Source organism: Castor canadensis, chromosome 16 (genome assembly GCF_047511655.1).
Source record: "Castor canadensis chromosome 16, mCasCan1.hap1v2, whole genome shotgun sequence".
In the NCBI taxonomy this organism is placed as follows: domain Eukaryota; kingdom Metazoa; phylum Chordata; class Mammalia; order Rodentia; family Castoridae; genus Castor; species Castor canadensis.
The window spans coordinates 17808298-17832876 of record NC_133401.1 but is presented as its reverse complement, the minus strand read 5'-3'; the positions used below and the strand labels follow the sequence as shown (position 1 = coordinate 17832876).

The 24579-nt window shown below is 49.9% G+C and overlaps 1 protein-coding gene across 1 annotated transcript in view; it reads right to left on the bottom strand.

Annotated features, from left to right (window-relative positions):
• Positions 1-7236: 7236 nt before the first annotated feature.
• The window catches only part of Sae1 (SUMO1 activating enzyme subunit 1), a 65462-nt gene continuing 48119 nt past the window's right edge, over positions 7237-24579 (bottom strand). Inside the window, exons 7-9 of the mRNA XM_020181202.2 lie at positions 16719-16863; positions 11109-11178; positions 7237-7906 (exon numbers count right to left, since the gene is read on the bottom strand). Coding sequence (XP_020036791.2) covers positions 7814-7906; positions 11109-11178; positions 16719-16863 — 308 coding nt within the window. The 3' untranslated portion in view covers positions 7237-7813. The remainder of the gene's footprint in view (positions 7907-11108; positions 11179-16718; positions 16864-24579) is intronic.

Genomic DNA, 24579 nt, shown 5'->3' with positions numbered 1-24579 from the left:
TCAGGGGGCCAGGGCAGCCACTCCAGCCCCGGCCAGCCTGGGGGCACTGATGGAGACTGGACTCCTGGGCCCGGGCTGGATGTCCCAGGAGGGATCTGAAGGCGGCGGTGACCAAGGGAGTGGGGACTGAGCCACCTGCCTCTGCCGCCCAGCATCATCTCAGGAAAGGCTGTTGGTGCTGGCTGCCCCTTCCAGCTACAGGGGGGACGCTGGGGTCTCCCCAGTGCGCCTTCATTTTGGGCCTGGCCTCAAGGCCCCTGGTGCTTCCCCCCCCTCCTCCCTGGGAGGGGGCCCGTGAAGAGCAAATGAGCCAAACGTGATCACTAGCGTCCTGGAGCCAGAAAACGGGTGCTTGTGACGGCCCCCCACCCAGCGCCCAGCCATCTTCCCTGAGCCGCCGGCGGGCGGTGGTCATGCCTGCCTCACCTTCATCTGGGGGTGGCCAGGAGGGGCCCAGACTGTGAATCCTGTGCTCCGCCACCACCCCTGTCCCCATCAGTCCCATTGCATAGGTTTAGAGAGCACGTGAGATCACTGGCGTTCATTGGGGGGGTGGGAGATTTTGGCGGAAGCCGCCCCAGCCTTAGTCCCCCAGGGCCAAGCGCTGGGGGAGAAAGATGGGGTACAGTGGGGAGGGGGGAGTCTCAGAAGAGGGCGGAGTCTGGGAGCGGGGAGGGGTGGCCCAGCCTGTAAGATACTGTACATTCACTGCTGTAGATACTGGAATGAATTTTCTGTACATGTTTGGTTAATTTTTTTTGTACATGATTTTTGTATGTTTCCTTTTCAATAAAATCAGATTGGAACAGTGGATACTCTTTTTGCTCGCCTTCCCCATGCCTGTGCTGTGGGCCAGAGGCTCTGTGGCCTGCCCACTCTGGAGGGTGGAGAGGATGGTGTCCCATGGTGTGCCAGCCTCACACTGCCTGCTCATGACCCTCTAGGTTTTTAAGGCTTTGACCTTGTTCAACATTCCTGGGTAAAGGGTGCTGTGGGGGTTAATATTTATTGAATGACTAAATGACCAGGAACTTATTCAGAAGCCCACTGGGCGAAGTGCTGGGAGGTGTTGGCCAGGATCAGGCCTTGGCCTTGACCTTGTGGAGGTGGAAGGTGACATCTAGCCTGGCACTGATCTGCCTCTGTGGCTACAGGTGCATCTGCAGCTGCGATCACAACGAGCTGACGTCTACAAGGTGCCCCAAGAAACCTGTGTTGAATGCCTAGTAAAAAGTAGTTCTGGTTGTTTTGGCAGTACTGGGGTTTGAACTCAGGCCTTTGCAATTCCAAGGCAGACCCTCTACTACTGGAGCTATACCCCTAATCTTTTTTGTTTGTTGGTGTTCAGATAGGGTCAGGCACTGTTACCCAGGCAGGTCTCAGACAGCAATCTTCTTACCTCTGTCCCCCAGAGCAACTGAGATTACAGGTTACACCACCATGCTTGCTGTTGGAATTTCTAGTAACTGCCCGAAAGCTGGTCCAGTGCTGTCCTAGGGCTTTCTACCAGGCCAGCTGGCACAGAACCCAAAAAGAAGCAGTGGGTAGGACACCTGTGGTCACAGGTTCAGACACCAGTTCTACCCCTTCCTGGGGCAGGCGAAGCTCAGGTGACATGGCCTTCCTCCTAAAAGGACAGGGTGTGGCAGTTGGGACCACCTGGAGAGGAATGTGATCGGCATCTCACTTAGAAGGGGCCTTGCAGCATTGTCCCACCTAGTTAGCACACAAACCATCTAAACCAGTGGTACAGAAAAGGATGAAAGTCTCAGCTACAGAAGGCCTACTTCAGGCGTGTTGATTTTGTAGCACTGGGGTTTGAACTCAGGGCCTTGCTAGGCAGGTGCTCTACCACTTGAACCACTCCACCAGCCTTTTTCTTGTGGTGGGTACTTTTGAGATAGGGTCTTGCCTATTTTGTTGGGGGTTGAGGTGGGACTGGGGTTTGAACTGAGGGCCTCACAATTACAGAGCAGACACTCTACCACTTGAACCACACCTCCAGTTTATTTTACCCTGGTTATTTTAGAGAAGGGGGTCTCTGGAACTATTTGTTTGGGGTGGCCTCGAACCTCGACAATCCTGATCTCAGCCTCCCAGGTAGCTAGGATTACAGGCACGAGCCACCTGTGCCTGGTGAGTTCTTCACCTTCCTTTTCTAAGTAGCATGGAAATGCACACCTGCGAATCCCAGCACTCAGGAGGCTGAGGCAGAAGAATTGCGAGTTGAGGTCAGCCGGAGCCACACAGCAAGACTCTGTTGCAGAAAACAAAACTTGAAAAATTCCATTTATGCTAAGTGTGAATTCTGGAGCCACCCCGCCCAGCGTATACCACATCCGTGCTGTGTATGCTACCCTCTCATTATTAATTAGTCCGTTAGTATCCATCTCAGTTACCCCTGATTGTACTAATAACGGCCCCACAGCACAAGAACAGTGGTGTGGCAACTTTGTTACAGTATATTGGTATAATCATTCTATTTTATTAGTTACTGTGTTCATCTCTGGCTGTGCCTAATTTGTAAATTAAACTTTATTATGGACACATACACAGAGCATATAAAGGGTTTAGTACTATCTGATTGCAGACATCTACTGAGCGGTCTTGAAATGTACCACCCATGGACAAAGGGGGTGCTACTGTACAACAGTTAACAGGAGTCAATATGAGAAGACAATAAATAAATTGGGTGCTGGTGCTCACACCTGTAATCCCAGCTGCTTGGGAAGCTGAAATTGGGAGGATCAAGGATCAAGAATCAAGGTTCTAAGCCATTTGGGGTGAATAATTTGTGAGACCACCATCTCCAAAATAACCAGAGCAAAATGGACTGGAGGAGTGTCTCAAGCAGTACAGCACCTGCCTAGCAAATGTGAGGCCCTGAGTTCAAATCCAAGTGCCACCAAAAAAAAGAAAAAATAATGGTGAGCAAAAAGGGCAACTGGAAAATTGATGGTAAGCACAGAGGTGTTTATTAGTCTCTGTATTTTTGTCTTTGTGTGCATGAAAGGGTCTCATTGCGTTGCCCAGGATGGCCTCGAACTCCTAGATTTGTGTGGCCTTCCTACCTCAGGTTCCTCAGCAGCTGGGAATACAGGCACTCACCACCATGCCCGGTTCCTATATTTACCTTCTTTCTTACATTCTTGTGAAAAGTGCTCATGGCCCGACAGTGTGTGTTTGTGCTTAGCTGTCTGGTGCAGGCCTCCCTGGTAGAGAGGGCCTCCTGCTCCAGTAACCACCTTCCATTTCTAGTAACAGTCCACAGAGTTACTGGTATGGCTGAGCAATTTTATCTTCCATTTCTATGTTTTAGTTTCTGTTTCCCCTATCTGGTCCTTGGATTACTTTAATTTTACTTATTATTTTTTGTTTGTAGTACTGAGGTTTGAGCTTAGAGCCATTCTGCCAGCCCTTTTTTTTTTTTTGGTGATGGGTTTTTTCAAGATAGGGTCTTGTGAACTATTTGCTTGGGGCCGGCTTTGAATGGAGAGACCCTCCTGATCTCAGCCTCCTGAGTAGCTAGGATTACAGGCACAGCTATTTTATTTCATTAATTTTTGTGATACTGGGGTTTGAACTCAGGGCCTTGCACTCGCTAGGTAAGCACTTTGCCACTTGAAGCACTCCGCCAGCCCAAGGATTATTTAATAATTTTTAGAAGTTCACTTAAATTTATCTTTTGGTTCCTGGCATGCCAAAAAATTAAATTAGAAATTTAAATAGTTTTGACTTTTAATTAAATCTCTTAGTATCTTTAACACTGCTGTATGAATTACAAAAATACATCCTTACTGGATGCAGGTCTGCCGAACAAGTGTAGAGCCCTGAGTTCAAACTCCAGTACTGTCCAAAAAAAAAAAAAAACAGTCCCCCCTTCTTGCCATGTGTTATGTCTATGCTTTTTTTTTTTTTTTCCAGCAGCACTGGAGTTTGAACTCAGGACTTCACATTTGCTAGGCAGGCTCTCTACCATGTGAGCCATGTCCTCAGGCCTGTTTTATAATGGTGTTTTTAGAGATAGGGTCTCATGAACTATTTGCCCAGTTGGCTTCGAATAATGATCCTCCTGATCTCTGCCTGCTGAGTAGCTGGGATTATAGGTGTGAGCCATGGGGCCTGGCTTGAGTCTGGGTTTTAACCTGGCAGTGTGGAAGGATTTCCCCCGCTTCGAGAGTTGTCAGGGCGATCTCTGGGGAGGAGACAGGAAAGTGGATACAACTAACCTATCCAATACACAACTCATGTTCCTCTCAAAACCTATTAAGAGACCAACACTGATCCAGGCACTGGTGCCTAATGCCTGTAATTCTAACAACATGGGAGACTGAGATCAGGAGGATCAAGGTTTGAGGCCAACCTGGGTAAATACTTCTGGAAACCCTATCTCCAAAATAACCAGAGCAGGCTGCTAGAGTGGCACAAGTGGTAGACGGCTTGCGCCTGCCTAGCAAGCGTGAAGTCCTGAGTTCAAACACCAGTACTGCTCCCTGCCCCCCCCCCAAAAAAAAAACCCAAAATAAAACAGAGCAAAATGGACTGGCGGTGCAGCTCAAGCTGAAAGTGCCTATTGTGCAAGTGTGAAGTCCTGAGTTCAAAACTTGATCCCACCAAAATAAACACTGGGCTCACAGTCTACGTGAAGTTGACAGAATTTTTTATTCCCTCTCCTCAACTGGGGTTGAAACTCAGGGTCTCCTATTTGGCTCTACCACCTGAGCCACGCCCACAGCCCTTTGTATTTTATTTATTTTGGTGGTATGGGGGTTTCTTTGCCAGGGCTGGCCTCAAACTACAGATCCTCCTGCCTCTACCTCCAGAATGGATGAAAGTACAGCATACACCACCCACACCTGGCTTTTTAAAAACTTGTTCGTATTTGTTTAACAAGTTCAAAAACAAAGCCCACCTGCCCTCTGGGCCATCCCTTGGCACTTGGGCCTGAAATTACACAGTGGGTGCTGTGTATCAGGACCTTGTAAGGGCAAAACCCAAGTCTCTGAGAATGGACTGACAGAAAAGTAGTACCACCAAATGCATGTCAGCTAAGCACTCAGTGCAGAAGGCTCCCGGTCAGCACACTCCAGCCCTGTCTGTGGGGTGAGACTATCCTCTAGGACCTGGGCATGACAGTAGTGCCACTCCTAGGATTGTTTTGTACGTTGGCTACGTAACACTTTTGGGAGGAGGGGGAGTGTTGCATGGAGGCATTGGAGACTGGTCTATCTATGTAGCCCAGGCTGGACTCAAACTTGTGATCCTCCTGCCTCAGCTTCTTGAGTGCTGGGATTACAGGCAGGGTGAAAAGTGCTAGTACTTTCAAAAGGAGCAGTTCCGTGTGGCTCTGACTTGCCAACCGCCACCGAAGCCTCCACTTGTGGGGCTAATAGACACACCTGGACAGATATGAATTATCTGTCCTTACTAAAACACTGCAAGGAGCTGGTGAAAAGGGTCTGCCCTGCACGGGCAAACACAGAATGTAGGGCTGTGGCGGCATCGAGACCTGTGTTTTGTGCTGTGGTTTGACAACTTCGCGTGTTAGGACCTGGAGTTGAACTTGCACTTGCTTGGTGGGAATGTGGCCACTTGAGCCATGCCTGCAGGTAGGGTCTTGTGTTCTTTTGCCTGGGCCAGCCTGGTTCACAATCCTCCTTAATTGTGCCTCTTGCATAGGATGACAGGCACCACATCTCCTGGCTTATTGAGACTGGGTTGGGGGGAGGTCTTGAAAACTTTTTTCTCGGGCTGGCCTCAAACTATGATCCTCCTGGATCTCTGCCTTCCCAGTAGCTTGGGATTACAGGTATGAGTCACTGCACCCAGGCTGAGAATACATTGAGCCTCCAATGGCTTAAGCACCTAGCAGAAGCTGGCTCTACACATACCAGAGCCATCAGAAGAGGGGAATGGGAGAGTGCTGGTGGCCCCAAGGACCACTCACTTCTTTCAGTTGGTGACTCCAGCACTTCTGGTAACCACCCTTCTTCCCACGTGGACTGCACAACTCTCAGAGGGTCTGGAAAACACAGGCTACTCACTGTGCACCTATCTTCCTGGATTCTGAGGGAAATCGCTTCTATGATAACACACATGCAGAATGGGCGGACATGAAGTTTGCAGAAACTAGAGTGACATTTCTTGCCCCGAGCTAGTAGCTTCAAGCACTGCCTCTCCCATCTCCCCAGTCCCCAGGGGGAGCCTCTGTGGGTGACTCAATCTCTGCTATTAGAGGTACAGGATGAAAAGTTTCGCTAAGTGTCACATTGTGCAATTTTATCTGTGTTCAGGCCCACCTGCGCCCCCTTGTGACCAAAGGTGCACATTGCAAAGTCAAGGTTATAATTAGTGAAAAATTTCAAAGACCCTAGGCCGCAATAAAACCGCTGACCCTGGCGCCAGGACGGCACTAATGGCACCCAGAAGGGGAGCCCTGCAGACAAGGCCAGCCCCGCCCATGGCGGGAATGGGGACAGAAGGCTGGGAATGCAGTCCTCCTCTCAGGATTTCCCCATGACGGCAGCAGGGCTGAGGTAGGTCAGGGGTTGACTCATCTAGACCTCAAACTATTGTACGTCACGCACACAGGAAGGGTGAAGGGAGCTGGAATGCACTCCAGCATCTCAATCAATAAAGCCATGTGTTTGGCACATACCTGTGATCCCAGCTCCGAGGGAGGTACCTGTAGGAGGACTGCAGCCTGAGCCTGCTGCAGGCAAAAGTGAGATTTTATCTGATCAACTAAAGCAAAAACGTTTGGGGCCCCTGCCTGGGCAAGTGAAAGGCCCTGAACCTGGCTAGAGTCAGTGGTTGGGGGAACCTAAACTCCATTACTCCCCAAAAAAGGGGGCCAAGGGACTTATGCAATGCGTCATTACCCCAGGGCAGGGGCTCTGCCACTTGAGCCACTCTGCCAGGCGACCACCATTGTTTAGAGCAAGGCCATCATTGCCCACTGTGCCTAGCACAACGCTGGGCACACAGAGAACCTGAGCATTACAGCAGCACCTCCGTGAAGTCATTCCCAAACTCCTGCCACTGAAGACAGCCTGGATTTTGCGGAGTCTTTAACAGACAAGTGAGCCAGCAATACTGAGAACTTGAGCACGCCTAGAATGAGGATGGGAGTGGTTGGGGGGAGCCATGAGAGGGGATGGGGTACACCTTCCTTAGTTCTGAAACGCCATCAGTGGACGATCCCCAAGTTTCTAAGGTGGCAGTAAAAGAAGCAGATTCTAAAGCAAAAAACTTTATTATCATTCCATATCAAAACCAAGGAAAATGTAGAAAACACGTACAACACAGACAGCTGCAACTCCCGGGAGAGTGAAGGACCACCCTGGGCGTAGTGCAGGGCCTTGGGGACCATGGCACCCCGTGGCCACACACTTGGTACTGGGGCATCTCTGGGTGATTCGGTCTCTGCTGTTACAGGTACAGCGTGCAAAGTTTTGACAAGTGTCACAATCCCTGGACGGAACCCAAGTAATCTACAACTGTAACTCAGAAGTGCCTGACAGACACTGCCCGCCCTTGCTGGGGTCTCCAGGTGTGAGAGGAAAGATGCCTGCCCGACCTGCTTTGTCCCTCGAGGGACACCTGTCTGATTCCGTGGGAGCCTCACCAGGGCTGGGCCTACTCCCCACCTGCAGTCACGCTCTCCTGGTGTGACGTCAGGTGGAGAGTAAGCCCAAGGAGGTGGCACTAGGCTCCTGAGCCAGGAGAGCTGCTAGTGGTGAGGACTCTCAGAGGAGAAGAGCAAGACACCTGCCGTGGGCCAAGGTCACTTCTCCTCCAGGGCTGCTGGGGCTCACTTGGGGCCCAGGCACTCCACGACTCCACTCCCCTTCAAGCCATCAAAAAAGAAGAAGTTGTTGTGAGGAGGGTCCCTCTGAGACAGGGCCTGGGGAGAGACAAAAGAGTGTCAACTCAAGGGCTTTAAAAGGAAACAACAGAGAAGAGAAGAAAGATGGTGAGGAAAATAACTAAGCAAATAAAAGTCCAGGGCAGTGGTGTCTCCACTTAGGTGGCTGTGGCTCCCCAGGGGCTCTCTGGTGACATCAGGGACAACTGTATCCTCTGTCTCTGCTCTGCCTCTGGTGGGCTGGGTGCCCTCGACAGCCTCTGGGAAGTTGGGAACTGAAAGGCAACACCCCTCAGGTACTTCACACTGGCCAGCATGACAGCACCACCGGGTGGACAGAGGGCACAACTGCTTGCTGTGGCTGAGGCTGGAGCCTTCCTCACCTGAGGGCACACATTTAACTGAGGGCTAGACACACAGTGCACAAGTGCTCCCCACGGAGACACAATGTGACTGACCTTCCCCAGGCCTGGGCCAGGCCAGGGTGATACCCCTCAGCTCTGGAACTGTGGTCATCCTGGGTCAGCAGGCCAGAGCCCTGGAGTTAAACACTTGAGTTCTATGCACATGCACTTCTCTAAGGAAAGAGCGCAAGAGAGGGCAAAGCTTGAAAAAGGACCTTAACCCAACCATCTCCAGGAGGCCATCACCTAAGCCAGCACCATCAGAAGAAAGGCGACCTTTGAAAGGAAGTTAGAGACAAAGCCCTAAGTGTCCTTGGCTGCTCCTTTGTAAATGGAGCCCATTGCATTCTGCTTCTTCATCTGTGAGGCAGGGACAATATCACACCTCAGCTAAGCCCGACTTCCCGAGTAGCTCTTCAGGGCTGGGTGCTGGTGCCAGGCATGAGGATGCAGAGAAGGTCCTGTGCCTGGAGTCTGGACCGCACAGAGATACGTCTCTGGGTTGTGTGTGTGATGGACAGACAGTAGCACCTGTCTGCCAGTGCTCTAAACTCTTGGTAACCGGGAGCTGTTCTTACTGGTGGGCAGCGAGAGAGGGTCTGCTATCTAGGGATGCCATACTGGGCCAGGTGGAAGGAAGGCCTACTGTGCCACAGCCACAACTCCAAGCTACTCTTGGACCCATCTTGCATCCATCTCTGGAGTCTGGAACAGAGCAGACTGATTCAAGCCAAAGCTAGATTTTATTAAGGCAAAAGTGACCATAATGCAACAGTCCACCTCCAAAGGAGACTCAGGGACGGCAGCTTGACGAAACAGTCAAGGCTCTTTCATTCTCCTTTTTTTGGGGGTGGGATGGGAACTGGCTTTGCACTCAGGGCCCATAGCATGCAGCATATACCCTGGAGCTACACTCGCACCATTTTTCACTTTGGTTTACAGACAGGGTCTCAAGCATTTGTCCAGGCACAGTCTTGGATCACTACCCTCCTACCTTTGCCTCAGGTGTAGCTGCAATTATAGATATGAGTCACCATACCAGGCTTCATTTTTATGTTTTTAGGGATGGGATCTTATTAGGTTGCCTAGGCTAGCCTTGAGCTTCTGGGTTCAAACAATCCTCCCCCCTTCCAGCTTCCTGAGCAGCTGGGACTCCAGGCATCTGTGCTGCCCTGCTGTGGACCTTGGGGATGGAGGTAAAGCAGCAGTGACTTCAGCCTAAGGCAGCATGACATGACATGACATGACATGACAGTGGAAGGATGCAAGGAAGGAAGGAGGAAGAGAAAGACCATCCCAAGGACTTTCCACATGTGCCCTACAAACCCTCCTTTACTTTTTATAGGGGGTCACATGAGCCTCTCACTGCAGGCTGCTCCTGCCAGCTGGAGTGCTGCTAAGTGTGGGGGACAGCAGGGATGAGAACAGGACACGGGGTGAGCGTGGGGCGAAAGGTAAAGTGCTCCCCCAGCACAAGGGGCAAGGATTCCACACACGCCCAGCAACCAAGAATGCCGAGTACTCGGGCTGTCTGCGTAAACAGAAACAAGATGCTGGGTGCCAGCTGTCCCATGCAGGCAGGGAGGAGGGGTGGCATTAGGACGGGATGCACAGGAGCGGCCACAAACAACGAAGGGAGGCCCCCTGCCCCAACTTCCACTCTACACACCAAGAAAAACCAGGAGCAGGATGGGGCACGGCTTTGGGCACCACTTCGCTCAACTTGTGGTTCCACCACTGCCTCTCCTGGGCAAGAACTTCACCTCTTGAAAGCGGGGTGTGGTGGTACATGCCTGTAACCCCAAGTCCTCAGTAGGGTGAGCAGGAAGATGGGGTGAGGTCAGCCTTGTCTCAAAAAAAAAATAAAAGAACCAGCAAAAGCCTTTTTTTTTTTGTTTTGGAGGTGCTGGGGATTGAACTCAGGGCCTCACACTTGGTAGGCAGGCACTCAACCAGCCCTTTCTTGTGTTGGGGCTTTTTCTTTTTTTTTTTTTCCTTTGCGGTACTGGGGCTTGAACTCAGGGCCTACAGCTTGAGTCACTTCACCAGCCCTATTTTTGTGAAGGGTTTTTCAAGATAGAGTCTCACTAACTATTTGCCTGGGCTGGCTTTGAACCACGATCTTCCTGATCCTCCAGAGTATCTGGGATTATAGGCGTGAGCCACTGGTGGCAGGCAAGGGTTTTTTTTAAAAAAATGTGGTGCTGGGGATGGAGCCAAGGCCTTGTGCTCGCCAGGCACATGCAGTACCACTGAGCTGCAGTCCCAGACAGCAAGCACAACACCTCACACACCCAGTTTTGGCAATACTAGCATTCGAACTCAGGGCCTCATGTTTTCAGCCAGGAAGCAAGCATATTTTGAGGCATGCTACAGTTTCACAAAGTCCAGAAGAGACTCAACCAGGTAGTGGGCTGTGTGACATGGCAGGAGTCTCTGGAGAGGATAAAAACTACTGCCCCAGCCATGGGCCACCCTGCAAAGCGCCGCTGGGGCTCATCTCTACAACTATGGCATGTGGGTATTAACGCTGGAGTGAAGGATGGAGGACAAGAGCACAGGGTTTGGGGTCTCTTTTCTGGGTCTCACTCAGTGTCCTTCTCGTATGTGGGGATTACAACAGTACTGGTTTCCTAGAGTGGGTAGAAGTGGAGAGACTGGTGCTTGTGCTGGCGCTACACAGCAGGCACACAAAGCTGTCTGCAGAGCAGCTCCGGTGCAAAGGGCCAGCACGGGACAAGGAAGAGGTCCAGCTCTCAGAGGCAGTCTTAGGTTCTTTCTGTCAGGGCATGGACAGGCGGGGGACAAGTATCTTCTGCTCCACAGTGTCATTTTACCTTCACAATCTCCTGTGCCAAGATCCCTCCAACCACGGCACACACCGGGGCCATCTCAGAGAAGCAGTACCTAGAAGAGAGGACAAGTGGGGACAAGACAGCTGAGGTGACATTGAAGCACAACACCTTCTAGCAGGAGTACACACAGACAGCAGCATAAGGCTGACATCCAGGCGTGAAAATCAAACCTGACCCGGTCCTAAAGGGCTTGGAATGACCTCTGCACTTCACTGAGCAAGGATTGTCTCACACTTTTTTCCTTTCTTAAAGTTGTACGAAGGACTATATCTGTGCTTCCTAAAAATAAGGTTCTACAAATATCAGATGTTTCAGTGCCCCAGGGAACATTCCCGCAATTCCCTTCTCACCATGATGGGTGGTGGGCTGTGTATGCTATTCCCAGACAAATGTCAGGGAAGAGGCCTGTGCCACCCCGTGGGCGGCATGGGAAATGTGGGGCCTGAAATTAAAGCACAGAGCAAAACAAAGTCTTCACAAGCCACGGGGAAGCAGGACGTGGGCCAGGATGGGGGTCAGGGCATCAATCGTAGCTGCCACTTTCACCTGGCCCTGCAAATCACCAGCCTGGAGACCAAATCACATTCCACCCCCCATCTCCCCAGAGGAAGCAGCTCTGGAGCTCTACCAAACATGAGGAAGTTTGTGGAAGTGGGAGGTTTGTGGATATGGCGGGAAGGCTTCACTAGGAGCCTGCGGCAGGCCACCGTGGCACCTCCCACACCAGGGCGCATTCCTTCTGGACAGATCTCAGGTGTGCGATCTAAGCTAACATCACTGTAAAGGTTGCAACTCTCACTTAGGATCCTGTTCTGTAAGCCAATGGTGGGTACTGAAGCTGTTCACATGGCAATCAGCCTTCTCAGCACAGTGGTCCAAAAGGCCCCTCAAGGCAGATGCCCATCTACTGAGCACAGAGGTGCCCACATGTGCAGCCAAAATGCCTCCCCAGCCATCTGCTCCAATCACCAGCAGCAGTGTCAGAGAGCATCACCTCCTTGCACCCTGGCCAAGGTTGGTAAACAGCCTGGTGACTTTTCCTCTTGCTTTTTGTAGCCCACGAGCGATTTCTACCATTTACCGCGTAGGGAGACACAGCAAAGCAAAACTCTCCATGCACAACCACACTCCTCAGACGATCAAGTGCTCTGCACACACACACCCTGTATGCTCTGTGACCACGATTCACCCTTTAATGTCCTCCAGAAACAGGTCCAACGCCTCAGCAAAATACTAGGAAACCAAAGCAAAGATTACAATTAACTGGACTAGGAGGGAGGACTGAGGTTTGAGAGTCCATCTCCAAAATAACCAGAGTGAAGTGGACTGGTGGTGTGGCTCAGGCAGTAGAGCGCTTGCTCTGCAAGCACAAAGCCCTGAGTTTAAACCACAGTCCCACCAAAAAACAAAAAAAGGCAGGATTCAAGATGAACATATAAAAACCAATTGTACATTCCACTAGCAAAGGCAGAGTATTCTGAAAATGAAATTAGAAAAACAACTCTACTTATGATAGCATCCAAACGATCATAATACTTAAGAACAACAAATTTAACAAAGAACTTAAACGCTGTTTAAAAAATTTAAGGAACACCTTAAAAAGTGGAAGATAGCCCATGTTTAAGCTGGTGGTATTGCCTCAATAGATCTGTACAGTTCAACCTAATTCCTATTAAAATTCCACCTGCCTTTTCTGTACAAATGGAAACCCACAGTAAATGTCCTGTTAGAAGGGAGCTCGGGATACAGATAAGAGGGAAAGCCCTTGCCAGGCAGGCACAGGCCCTGTGCTTGCTTCCACTGCACACACAATGAACCTGGGAAGATACTGAGGTTAGCGTGGCCCTGCCCAAAGATAACACACAAGTCTGGGAAGTGTTCCATCTTAAGACAAAATCATGTAAGAAGGAAGGCTGGCGGAGTGGCTCACATTGTAGAGCGCCTGCCAAGCAAGCGTGAGGCCCAACCAAAAACCCAAAACAAGGCCAGGTGCCAGTGGCTCATGCCTATAATCCTAGCTACTCAGTAGGCAGAGATTTAGGAGGACTATGGTTCGAAGCCAGCCCGGGCAAATAGTTCATGAGTCCCTATCTTGAAAATACTTAACACAAAAAGGACTGGTGGGGTGGCTCAAGATGAAGGCCTTGAGTTCAAAGTCCAGTACTGCAAAACAAAACAAAAAAAGTAACACACCATGAGGAAACAAGAATGAATTTTACTGCACATAAATCCAAATGACAAAAACTGAACAAGGGCTGGGAATGTAGCTCACAGCATGGGCCTAGCATGCACAAGACTGAGTTCTGCTTTATCACTGAGCTATACCCCCGGCCTCCAGAATGTGGGGCATTTCGTAAGACAACTGGCCTAGACTCAGAAAAACAAAGAGGTGAACCATTGGAAACTTGTCTCTGCAAAGTACCAGGCAATATTTTCAGTTACATAGACCATATGGTCTCTCCTACAACTATGTAACTTCACGGTAGTACCAATGCTGTAATAACATGCAAATAAATAAATATTCTAATAAAACTTTATTCACAGAAACAGGTGTGAAGCCAGTTTCTAAACCCTATTCCAGACTAACAGATAAAGAACCAAATGCAAAATGAACTTTTATATAGTATTAAGGATGTTACTATGATAACATGTACCCCATAAAACAAAAATAAAAAACATCAATTAACTCTAGCTGAGGGAATAATAGGATAGGTGCTCACCATTGTACTACTTTCTTTCAACTTTTCTAAATATTCGACTTTTTTGGTAATAAACATTTTTTCATTTTTTTGGCAGTACTGGAGTTTGAACTCAGGGACTCATCCTTGCAAAGAGCAGGTGCTCTACCAGTTGAGCCACTCCACCAGCCCTTTACTGTGATGGTTTTTTTTTTTTTTTTGAGATAGCCTGAGCTGGCTTTGAACAGTGAGCCTCCTGATCTCTGCTTCCTGTGATCCTCTGGGATTATAGGCGTGAGCCACCAGCGCCTGGCTAAAAAACCCATTTAGCATATATTAGCTGTCCAATGGGTTTCACTGTTGTATTTTCATACATGCTTACAATATACCTTGGTTAGGCTCAACCCCAATTAAACCAGCAAGTTGGGGCTGGGGTGAGGTCAGAGGCAGAGCCTATGTTTAGCATGCATGAGGCTTTGGGTTTGATCCCCAGACAAAACAGAATGCAGTAAGTCACAAAGGACTCACTGCAATTGCACTTTCAGGAGGTAGCTAGAGCAGTCAAAGTATTAGAGGTTCCTGGGCGGGAGGGGGAGTTAGTGTGACGGTTACACAGCCCTGTGAATGTCCTTAATGTCAATGAATCACACACTTCAAAATGGCTAACTTTGTCACAATGAAAACCTATAAACCACCTTAACGCCCACCAATCAGACAGGCTAATCATGTACCTAGACAGTAAACATGGAATACAAGCAATATGACCGGAGATTATTAATATAAACAGGTCTGTGACATGCTGGAAAAGGCTATCACAGAGTATAGACTGTGTACCTTTGGACATTTACACAAAGAAAAAGAACAGTGTTTGGGGCCATCCTTTTCTTCTGTTTTATTTTTCTGGCAATGGGCATCTGTTACTTTTGTAATCAGAACAGCAATAAAGATCGCTGAAAAGAGAATGAATAGCCTAAGACGAAGGCGAGTGCTGGGGCCACACCAGATGAAGTGCCCGGAGACTTGTGCACGGCCTCCCCTGCTCGGTGGCCACACGGGCCATTTGTGAGGGTGGCTCAGCTGTGAGATGGCAGTTCATCTCCTTGCCCTCATCCCCAGCCCATCTCAGGGCGTCTTGTGGCCTGTGTGCAGACAGCTTCAAGAGACCACCAAACACCTCTCACTTAGAAGGCAATAGAGTGGTGCGCCTGAGCACATGAGACCTAGACTCGTGAAAACGGTTTCCACAGAGAGGGCAGAAGGACCAGCCAGTGCTCATTAAGCTGGGCCTGTCCCTTCTGGGAAGAGGGCTTTTAACTCCACTGGCCAGCGACACAGAGCCTGTCAACACATCACTCGAAATTCCCAAAACAAGCATTAGGCTGCACCCTCATGACCCAGCAGCCAGTCCCAGCCTACTGCTGGCTGTAAGTCTGCGTGTCGCAGGCCCCCTTCCTGCTCCAAGGCACAGGGCAGCAACACAGCTTCTCACACTGGTCCTTTTTCCAAGAGATGAGTGCCTGGCTGAGCAAGCATGACAGGGACCCCATCCAGCCCTGCAGTTCACCAGCCCGACTTCTGGGGCACCTAGTAGTCTGCGCCAAGTTTTAGATGATGCCTTTTTGGTTTAAGGCTGCTCTTGACTGGGAAGGGCTGTCTAACACATGCGTAAGGTTCCCCACCAGGAGGGAAGAAAGGAGGAACTAGAAAGGAAGGAGAAGGCTCTGGCTCACTTGACTGCTGAGAAGAAACTGAAGTGGCATGTGGCTGCCAGAGGGCATCGATGTGGTAAGGCCAGGTGGTATCTTGGTTGGTCAAAGCAATTGATGAAGGCTCTTTGGACCATTTCTTCATTTACATATGGAATTCAAGATATCCCTGTGGCAAGGAAACAAGGCTGGTGGGGAGGGGGTGGCTGCAGGACCTTGCACTAGCCCCTTCTCTCTCCGAGTTTCTGTCCTCCACCTACAAAATGCACTGCTGACAGCACTCAGAGACTGTGTAGATGAAGCAAATACTCTGGTGCCTGGCATGTCAAAGCTGCTCCAGAAACTGTCACAAGAAAACAGCAGCCATTGCCAGGGGTGCTACAGTCTGGAGGCACAGCAAAGGAGTTTAGGACATCCTCAAAGACAAAAAGGGAACTGGAACAAGTGGTCACCCAGTGCTGCTGGAAAGGCGTTCGTGACCATTTGGTGTCCTACAAAATCCTGGCCTGTGTGTGTGAGCAAAAGACTGTCACCTAGGTGAAAGTGCTCCGTGCCCAGGGGAGAGGATGCAGAGAACTTGGAGATCTGCTGTTGGAGGTACAAAGCGACAGGCTACAGCGGAGGACAAAGTGTCAATAACCACCAGATGAGAAACCACCTTCACACCCAGCAACTCCCTTTCTACTTGTGTATCTGGCAGCTGCACCTGCACACGTGTGTACAGTGGGCCACAGCGTCTAACATAACATGACACACTACAGCGTCACGTAACCACGAAACCCTGAAACTCCAGTGACCAGGGAACAGGCTTAGTAAAGCGTACTGCTCCATGAGCTGGACGCTATAAAACTGTAGAGAGGAAGTTATGTGCAGATCTGAAAATGTCCCCCAAACATACGGCACAGTGACAGAGAAAGGTGTAGGCAAGTGCTGACAGATCTTCCACTGCCTGGAGCTCCACATCACACGCTAGAAGTATTACTCTGTACTGTCAGACACAAGCCTGTGCCTCTCCCCCTTTCTCTTTTGTAACAGTCTTACTAAGCAGCCTGGGCTGGCCTTGACCTCTCCATCCTCCTGCTGGGAAGGCAGCATGGAGCCTTTCTTCCAGCCTTTGGGTCCCCATAAAGATCTCCTCAAATCGAAGCAGATTGCTGAAAGCAGATGTTTGCCTGCCAGGCTAACCTTGGATCAACACTGACACCAACCTGACAAAGTCGTCGGGAAGCAGGTTGGGACTGACGCCCAGTGACTCGAGAACATCATTTCGGATTTGGAGCAGCAGTTCCGAGTCCTCCCTGTGGGTATCAGAACTGGGGTCTCTTCCTTTATCTGTGCGGAACTTCAGGAGCACTGAGAAAGGGAAAGGAAGGGAGGTTAGAACCAGTCTCTCCATAACGACACTTGCGGATGTAACTCAGAAACTTGTTTAATCTGTAGGAAACAGTACATGATTTAAAGTGTGGGCCAAGTTTAGAAAGCTAATACACTGCTTATCAAACAAATCCAGCCAGAGGCAACCAATTACCAAAACAAATAAAGGGCTCTGATACCAGAGGCTGGGGCTGTGGCAGGTAAGGCTTCCCCAGGGAAGCAAAAAGTGAGTGAGGCGTGAGTGTGTGTGGGAGGCGTGCGTGTGCAGAAGCCTTCTGCAGAGGAAAAAGGTCCCGTTCTGACCCAGAGCAGAGATCGGGGAGGGCAGTGTGCGTTCCAGGCATCAGTTCAAAGGGATGTTCAGCCTTATAGGCCAGCCAAATACTCAGTCATCAGTCGGGCAGGTCACTATAAACAAAGCCTCCCTTAATGCAAGAACGATGTCAGCCTCTAGAAACAGATGTTAATTTTGGTTGCAAACCAGGGCAAAAGCTTGGAGTCAGAGCTACAGTGGCAGGAGAACCCCCACAAGGCTAGAGCTTTTAGCCCACAAACACAGCCAGGTGCATGATACAGCTGACCATAATACGATCATTTGCCAGCATGGCCCCTTGTCCCTGATGCTATCTGTGTGGTTGGTGGGCAGGCATTTTTGTTTCCCACCTGTTCCCGCCCCCAGCAGAGAGCTAGCTGGCCTGAGCCTTGTTCCTAAGGGTAACACTCTTTCTCCCATGGCACACAGACTACTTTGGAGTGGCAGTAGCGACACGTGGCTCGGCTTCTAACCCAATCCCTGGGTGCTCTGGAACAGCACCTAACACCTGGATAAGGGGCATCATCAGTATCTGCAGATGCTAATAAACTTTATTGAACAAGTTACACTATCAGTACAAAGGGCTCTCCCTCAACAGGCTGAGCAGCTCTGTTCATTCACCTGTGTCACTGAGCACTTGCTCCATGCTAGGGAGACCCAGGTGGTAAAGGGACAGCAGTGAGGGGCGAGTCCTGATCTCCTCAGCTGCGGAGCTGATGGCTGGGGAGCACACCATGACTGAGAACTCAGGAAGCACAACACGACACCACTGAAGCCTAAGACGAGTTCCGAAATGGGGCATGAGGTGGCCCAAGACTGCAAACACCGCTGTGGGGCCATGCTGCCTCGGCACTCCCGCCCTGTTTCTTGCTAACACTCCCAGCTCCAATATTGGTCCCTGCACACTAAAGGTTAAAAAGGCCCAGGGACACCTACTTACTCTAAATACTGTTTGCTGTCCAGGAAGCCTACACTGTCCTTCAAGGACATGACTTCTGGAGCCCTCACCATGACCGGACTGCTCGGCAGGCACCTCCAACATGACTACACTGGATGCTGGTCTGACAGGTTCCTCTGCAGATGAAGAAAGCAAATGCATGCTGGCAACCTTCTAGGGGCTGGGGGAGATAGGACAACAGGAGGGGAGGAACTTCCTGCTCAGAACAAGCCTCTTTCCCAACAGTGTCCCAGGAAAGCAAGGCAATCCAGAATCAGCTGGTCCTGAGGACTCTCCAGGTAGACCACACGGAATGCCAGAGACTTTCTGTCAGACTCCTGAGGACAGGGCATCAAGAACCAGAACAGACACCAGCGCTGCTGCAGCAGAGGACAGAGGCCTCTCGAATGGCATAATCCAAGGCCAGGGGCTCAGTGACAGCCAGGAGCCCTATGACGGTGGCTTTCTGCACCATCTCATTTCTGTGTCACTGGGATAGAAGCACTAATTGTTACGAGGGACCAGGATGTACCAGTAACTTTTCAGCCCTGGCCACAAAACTTTTCATGTTTTGGTTACAAAACAGCTCTGGGAGCAAAGCCCAAACCATTACAGTACCTGCTATGCCAGAGACACACATCACGACGCATGTGTGACCACTCAGCCCATCTTCACAAACACGATGGGGGAACATGCTAACTACAACTGCTTTTCTACTTGACAGACAAGGAAACCCAAGTTCAGAGACATGAAGTGACAGCTTGCTGCAACTGCTAAGGAGCAGCAGAGAAGAGGTGTAAGCTCAGATTTGGCTTCTTAACTCGCCTGAACTCCAGAAGCATGCAGGAGCAGGGCACCAACATGCCACGTGGCGTGGCTTCGTTGCCCCCATCTCAGGAGGGCCGGTGTTGTGAGACGCTCTTTACAGACAGGCCTGACCTCTCACAAAGGGTGCAATCATTGTTAGACACTAGCCCAGTGGGTGAGCAGTGGAAGTGGTCATGCACAGCCCTGCCCATCAAGGAGACTTTAGGGAACAGCAGCTTTGTCTCAGAAAGAACAAGATGGCACTTCGAGGGAGAGCCAAGGCAGCCAGCAGGCGGCCTGCTGTTTCCCTGGGCCCCTGGCCTGTTCTTGATGTAGTCTGCCTGGATGAGGGCCGGCAGGCTGGCACCGTCCACATACCTCGCTGACCACATCTGAGGCGCTCTCAGGGCCACTGGGAAAGGGGCCAGCAGCTGGGCCACTGATTTGCAGTAAAGAAAACAGAAGCTTGTCTTTTTCACTCTTTTTTCAGAGTCAGCACTCTAGTGAGCAGGGGTGGAGGGGGTGGGAAGAAACCCATGTTCTAGAAAGGCAGCAGCCTCAGGTCTGACCCTAGACCCTGACAAGCTCTTGTGTATTAGATTTCCCTATTTGTTCTGCTTTCCACTGCTCCCAAAAACCAGACAGACAGACACCTCCACCCCCACCATGTTGACTCTGCATTTCTGAAAAGCACCTCCCTACCGGTTTATGGATTATAAACCCGTCTGTTAAGATCAAACACTGTCAGGGACGGAGGGCTGCTCTGCCAAGAGATGACTCATCGAATCGTATCCAAACACTGCACAGAATTAGAGTTCCAAACTTGATTAACTTCATCTGAACCTTTTAATTAGCTCAGGCTGCTTAAGTCCAGGGGGATGACATTCATGGCTGAGACTCAGGAATTGTCCATGTAGTGGGAAGAGCAAACATTCTGATTACAAACACCTTTTCATGTGTTCACAGGAAAAAGCTGGATGTGTGAACACACCAGTACCTCTGCAGGTATTTAAATACATTCAAACCTAGAACAAATTTACAGGAATTTACAGTATCCGGTTAGCCTGCAACATGACATGACTTTGTGCTACAATATTGGTAATCCCTATTTCTTTTTGTAACTTTTCTTTCTCCCTTGAGACAGCATCTTGCCTAGGCTGGCCATGAAATTGAAATCCTCTTGCCTTAGCCTCCAGAGTGCTGGAATTATAGCTGTGCACCACCATGCCTGTCTTTCTTTCTATAAACTTTTTGCTGTGTTCAGATATTGTGATTGTAGGGGCTGGGGATGTAGCTGACTGGTAGAGTGCTTGCTGAGCATGTGGGAGGCCCTGGGTTCCTTCACCTGCTCAGCAACAAAACAGAAATAATCTAATGTTGTGATTCCATTTAATGCAATCTCTCTAAGGCCACCAAGAAAAACAAAAACAAAATCCAGCATTCTATTCTTTTTTTTTTTGGCAGTACTGGGGTTTGAACTCAGGGCCTGCTCTCCTACTTGAGCCAGTCTGTCAGCCCCCAAACAAGTATTCTAATAGACAGAAAATGAAGTCAGTGTCACCAATTGGTCTCCAAAGACCATCTCCCTGTTGATGCCTAAAGCTCCTCTGACCAGACACCCTGACCCTGAATTTCATGCCCCCCAATGAAACAGACCCCTTTTCTCCCTGCACTGGCTTGCTCGGTGCTAACTCACTGTCTCTGGGAACAATCTGGAAATCAGCTCTGCTCTAGGGTTGCATACAGGGCCAGGGAAACATAAGCTTAACCAACAGTCACATATTCTTCTGTTTTTTTTTTTTTGAGACAGGGTTTCACTATGTCACCCAGGCTGGTTTTGAACTCCTGCTTCAGCCTTCTGAGGGTTGACACTAGAGGAATAGGCTCATATTCTGAGGTAAAACTCTAGGCCTGACAATTAGCCATTGGGTTTCAGTAAATGCTACTGAGTGGTGACTTCAGGCTAGGACCAGGTTGGGCAGGGGAGAGCAAGATGGACACTCACCCTCCCAAGAGCACTCTGTCAGAGAACCCACTGGGTCACACAGGAAATTACAAACGTGCAGCAAGACAAGACACTGGCAAGTGGGACTGGAGATATAGCTCAGTGATAGAGTGCTTGCCTGGCATACACAAGGCCCTGAGTTCAACTCCCAGCACCAAAAAAAAAAAAAAAAAAAAAAAAAGGCACTGGCAGGGCCTTAGGGGTTCAACAGGTAGTCTTCTGTGCAAACAGGCTGCCACCACTGGCAGAAGCACATCAGTCCTCCCACCTTGTGGCCCGTTGGCTCATGCCACTGTGCTCTAGGCTGCCATGACCATACCAAGCCTGGAGTCTTCAAGCTGCAAGGTGTCACAGTATAGCAGGGAGCAGCATGGCTCCAGGGCCAAACCCCCTGGGCTGGAACCCCAGGTTCCCAATGTGACCTTGGGCCAAGTGACAACATCCCTAGGTTTCCTGTGGAAAAGGGGGATTCTGGGATGCTTTGCTGCTGGGGCTCAAGGGCCCAGTGAATGGGTGTGCATGAAAAATGTAGGACAGGACAGAGCCGGTGTAGTGGGAGCATTTGACAGTATCGTTGCCTCCCTCCCACACATCATTCACAAAGCCGGGCCATGCACCAGCTCCTACTGAGCTCTCCTCCTACTGAGATCACCCAGTGGACTCGGCCATGAGCACTCTGGACACTCAAGGCTCAGGGCCCTCTGCAGGTGAGGTCCCTCCACCATGGCACAGAAGGTCAGTTGCTCTCACACTTCCACAGGGCCTGAGGTGGAGCAGGTTCTGTTTCTTATCAAGTATTTACAAACACGCTAACCCCATGAAGGAGAGAGGGGAGAATGTGAGAGACAAAGGGACCTAATCTGTCCACAAGACAGAAGTAGCACTTGCAAAGGTACACCCCGGCTGCTCTGAGTGGGGACATAGCTGGGCCGGGTAAGGTCGGGCTATGAACATGGCTCCTACCTCTTGCTGCTCATGGCATCTGACCACCTGCGATGTGTGGTTGCCATTACTCCTTTATTTATCTCACTTTCTGTTGTCCTCTTTAGCTCAGAAACTGCAAGGATGTTTGTGCATATGCTGGGGACCCACAATGACCCAACACCTGGAGGCCCTGCTCTTACACGTGGAACCCACAGTTTATGGAGGCTGTGCTCATAAGCCATTGCTTGTCACAAGGGCTACATGGTACTTGATCTCTTTCTCCTGAAAAATAGTAGTCTTTCTCAATGTCTTGCTCACTGTGACAATGAGTAAAGCTCACTGTGAAATGCCTTCTTTGGAGCTCCAAGTCTTGTCCATCTGCTGTGGTTTTGTAAGTGTTCCCAAAGGCTCATGGGACGAGGGCTTGCTCCCTGGTTTGGTGCTCTGGGGGTCATTAGGGTAACTGAGAGCATACCCTTCAGGGGGATTACAGGACTACAGCTTCTTTTGCTTCCTGGCCATGGGGTAGCAATTGTGCTCCCCTGTGTGCTCCCACCAGGATGTGCTGCCTCACAACAGGCCTCACAGACTGAAGCCTCCAAAACACTGAGCCAAAATACACTCAAGTGGGGGTGGGGGCAGGGGGGAGAAATGAACCAAGCCTTGTATGCACATATGAATAATAAAAGAAAAATGAAAAAAAAAAAAAGTATTAGATTTCCAAAAAAAAAAAAACAAAATACACTCAAGTAACAGAGAGCTGACAGAACACCCTTTCATCTCCTCAAAGAAGCTTGCTCGAGGACCCCATCACAATCAGCTCAAGACAGGGAAAGACTACCAGTTCTCATTGTTTGCATCTGGCTGTCTTCTGAAAAAAAACCTGGGGCAGTCTGATCAAAGTTGTGGATGGGGGAAAATAAAGAGTACAAATTTTCAGAAATAACCTCAAAATAAGATGCCACTTTTTGCTTAGAAAACTGAAGGCAGATTACTCAAGCAAGATGGCAGTGGGACCCACACCTTCTCCAGAGCTGAGGGGAATGGAAATGCTCAGGAACCACGTGAAGATATGGTGGGAAGGATCTTCGCAAAGGTCATGGCCCTTGACCAGTGACTGAACTATGCAGAAATGCTCACTGCCATGTCACTTGCACCCCAGAAAACCTGCAAATAAGTTCACATTCAGTAATAAGATGGCTACATAAAAAGTATGACATGTTTGCAGAATGAGGATTATACAGCTACTAAAATGTTTTAAGTGGAGTTTTTTTTGGTCACATCCTTTTTAACATAAAATACACACACACACACACACACACACACACACACACACACCCCATCCTATTTATGGAACAAGCTCTATGATGTGAAAATAAAATAGATGGAATAAGCTAGGTACCACTGTTCTCACCCTCACTTTCCTCATGCCTAGGAGCAGCTCAAGGCACAATGGACTACACTCTGTGACACTCTGTGACGTCTCTGCTACACTGCCACCTTGGGAAGAGACAAGATAGAAAACTGAAATTATGAAAACATCACTTCAACTCAGAGCACCAATCTAGAATACCATGACCCTCCCATCCAGGCTCTAGTCCTGGCCAAATGTGCTACTTCTCCTCTAAAAACTGTCAATCGATTCCTGAGCTTGACTCTCACCTTTGACGAGGATATTCAGACTAATTTATCCCCAACCCCCCACCCCCCCAAAAAATCTCAAATCCAGAGGCAAATTATGTAGAAGGTAAGTACGAAATGCCATGGTCACCCTCTACAGTGGCCCTTCATCTGCCAGCTTTGCCGGCCACACCCACCAGTCACAGAGCCTTCCACGTTCAGCCACATCCTGCCTGGTCACAAGCAGCAGGGAAAGAGGGTCTTTTCTCCAGCCCAGCACTTGAGTGGCACATGACCTTGACTCTGGGCATCTGCTGCTCTCTGCCCACTACACTTGCCACGGGAAGATGGCACAGGACATCCCCGTGACTGTTGTCTGGCAGTCAAAGAAAAGATGTGAGGCTTTCAGTAAGAATTGCAGCTGGGCCTTGGGGCCTGGGAGCCGCTCAAACAGAGGCAGATGTGGGGTGGGGGAGTACCGCCTGCAAAGAAAAGACAAGGCAGGTTGCTGACAACAGAGTCCGTTGTTGCAATCTGATCTTGGTGGGGCTCAGTGTCCCATCTGTAAAAGTGCAACAAGAAAATGTCCCAGGGCTCCTGTGACATTTGGATAAATTTAACGGTCATGATGACAGTATTAGTAATGCCACCAAGTAGCCTCTGAGGAGCATTTTGTCAGGCGAAGCTTAAACACAGGCTCTGGGGAGGACCACTTTGGCTCAAGTGTTGACTCTAACACTTCCTGGGTTTGGTGACGCTGGACAAATGACCCAGCCTCCCCCAGACTTGATTTCTTTGCGTGAGCCTGATGCACATAAAGCACGAAGCCAGTGACTGCTAGCACAGAGTAGGGTCTCCGATCCCTGACGGAGACCTGCACTGAGCCTGTTTTTGAGATTCAGGAGGGAGCTGGTGACTAGCGGTCTACTGTCTCACCAGGCTGCTGCCGCTGTGGGCTGGGAAGCAGTGAACTGTGCACACGGGTCACCTCTGCCTTGCCCTCACCTCCCCTCTTTGCATGGCAGTGCCTTCTTCCTTTCTGAATGACTGTGGTCTTGGTGTCGTCTACCGCTGATAAGGCAAGTGGCA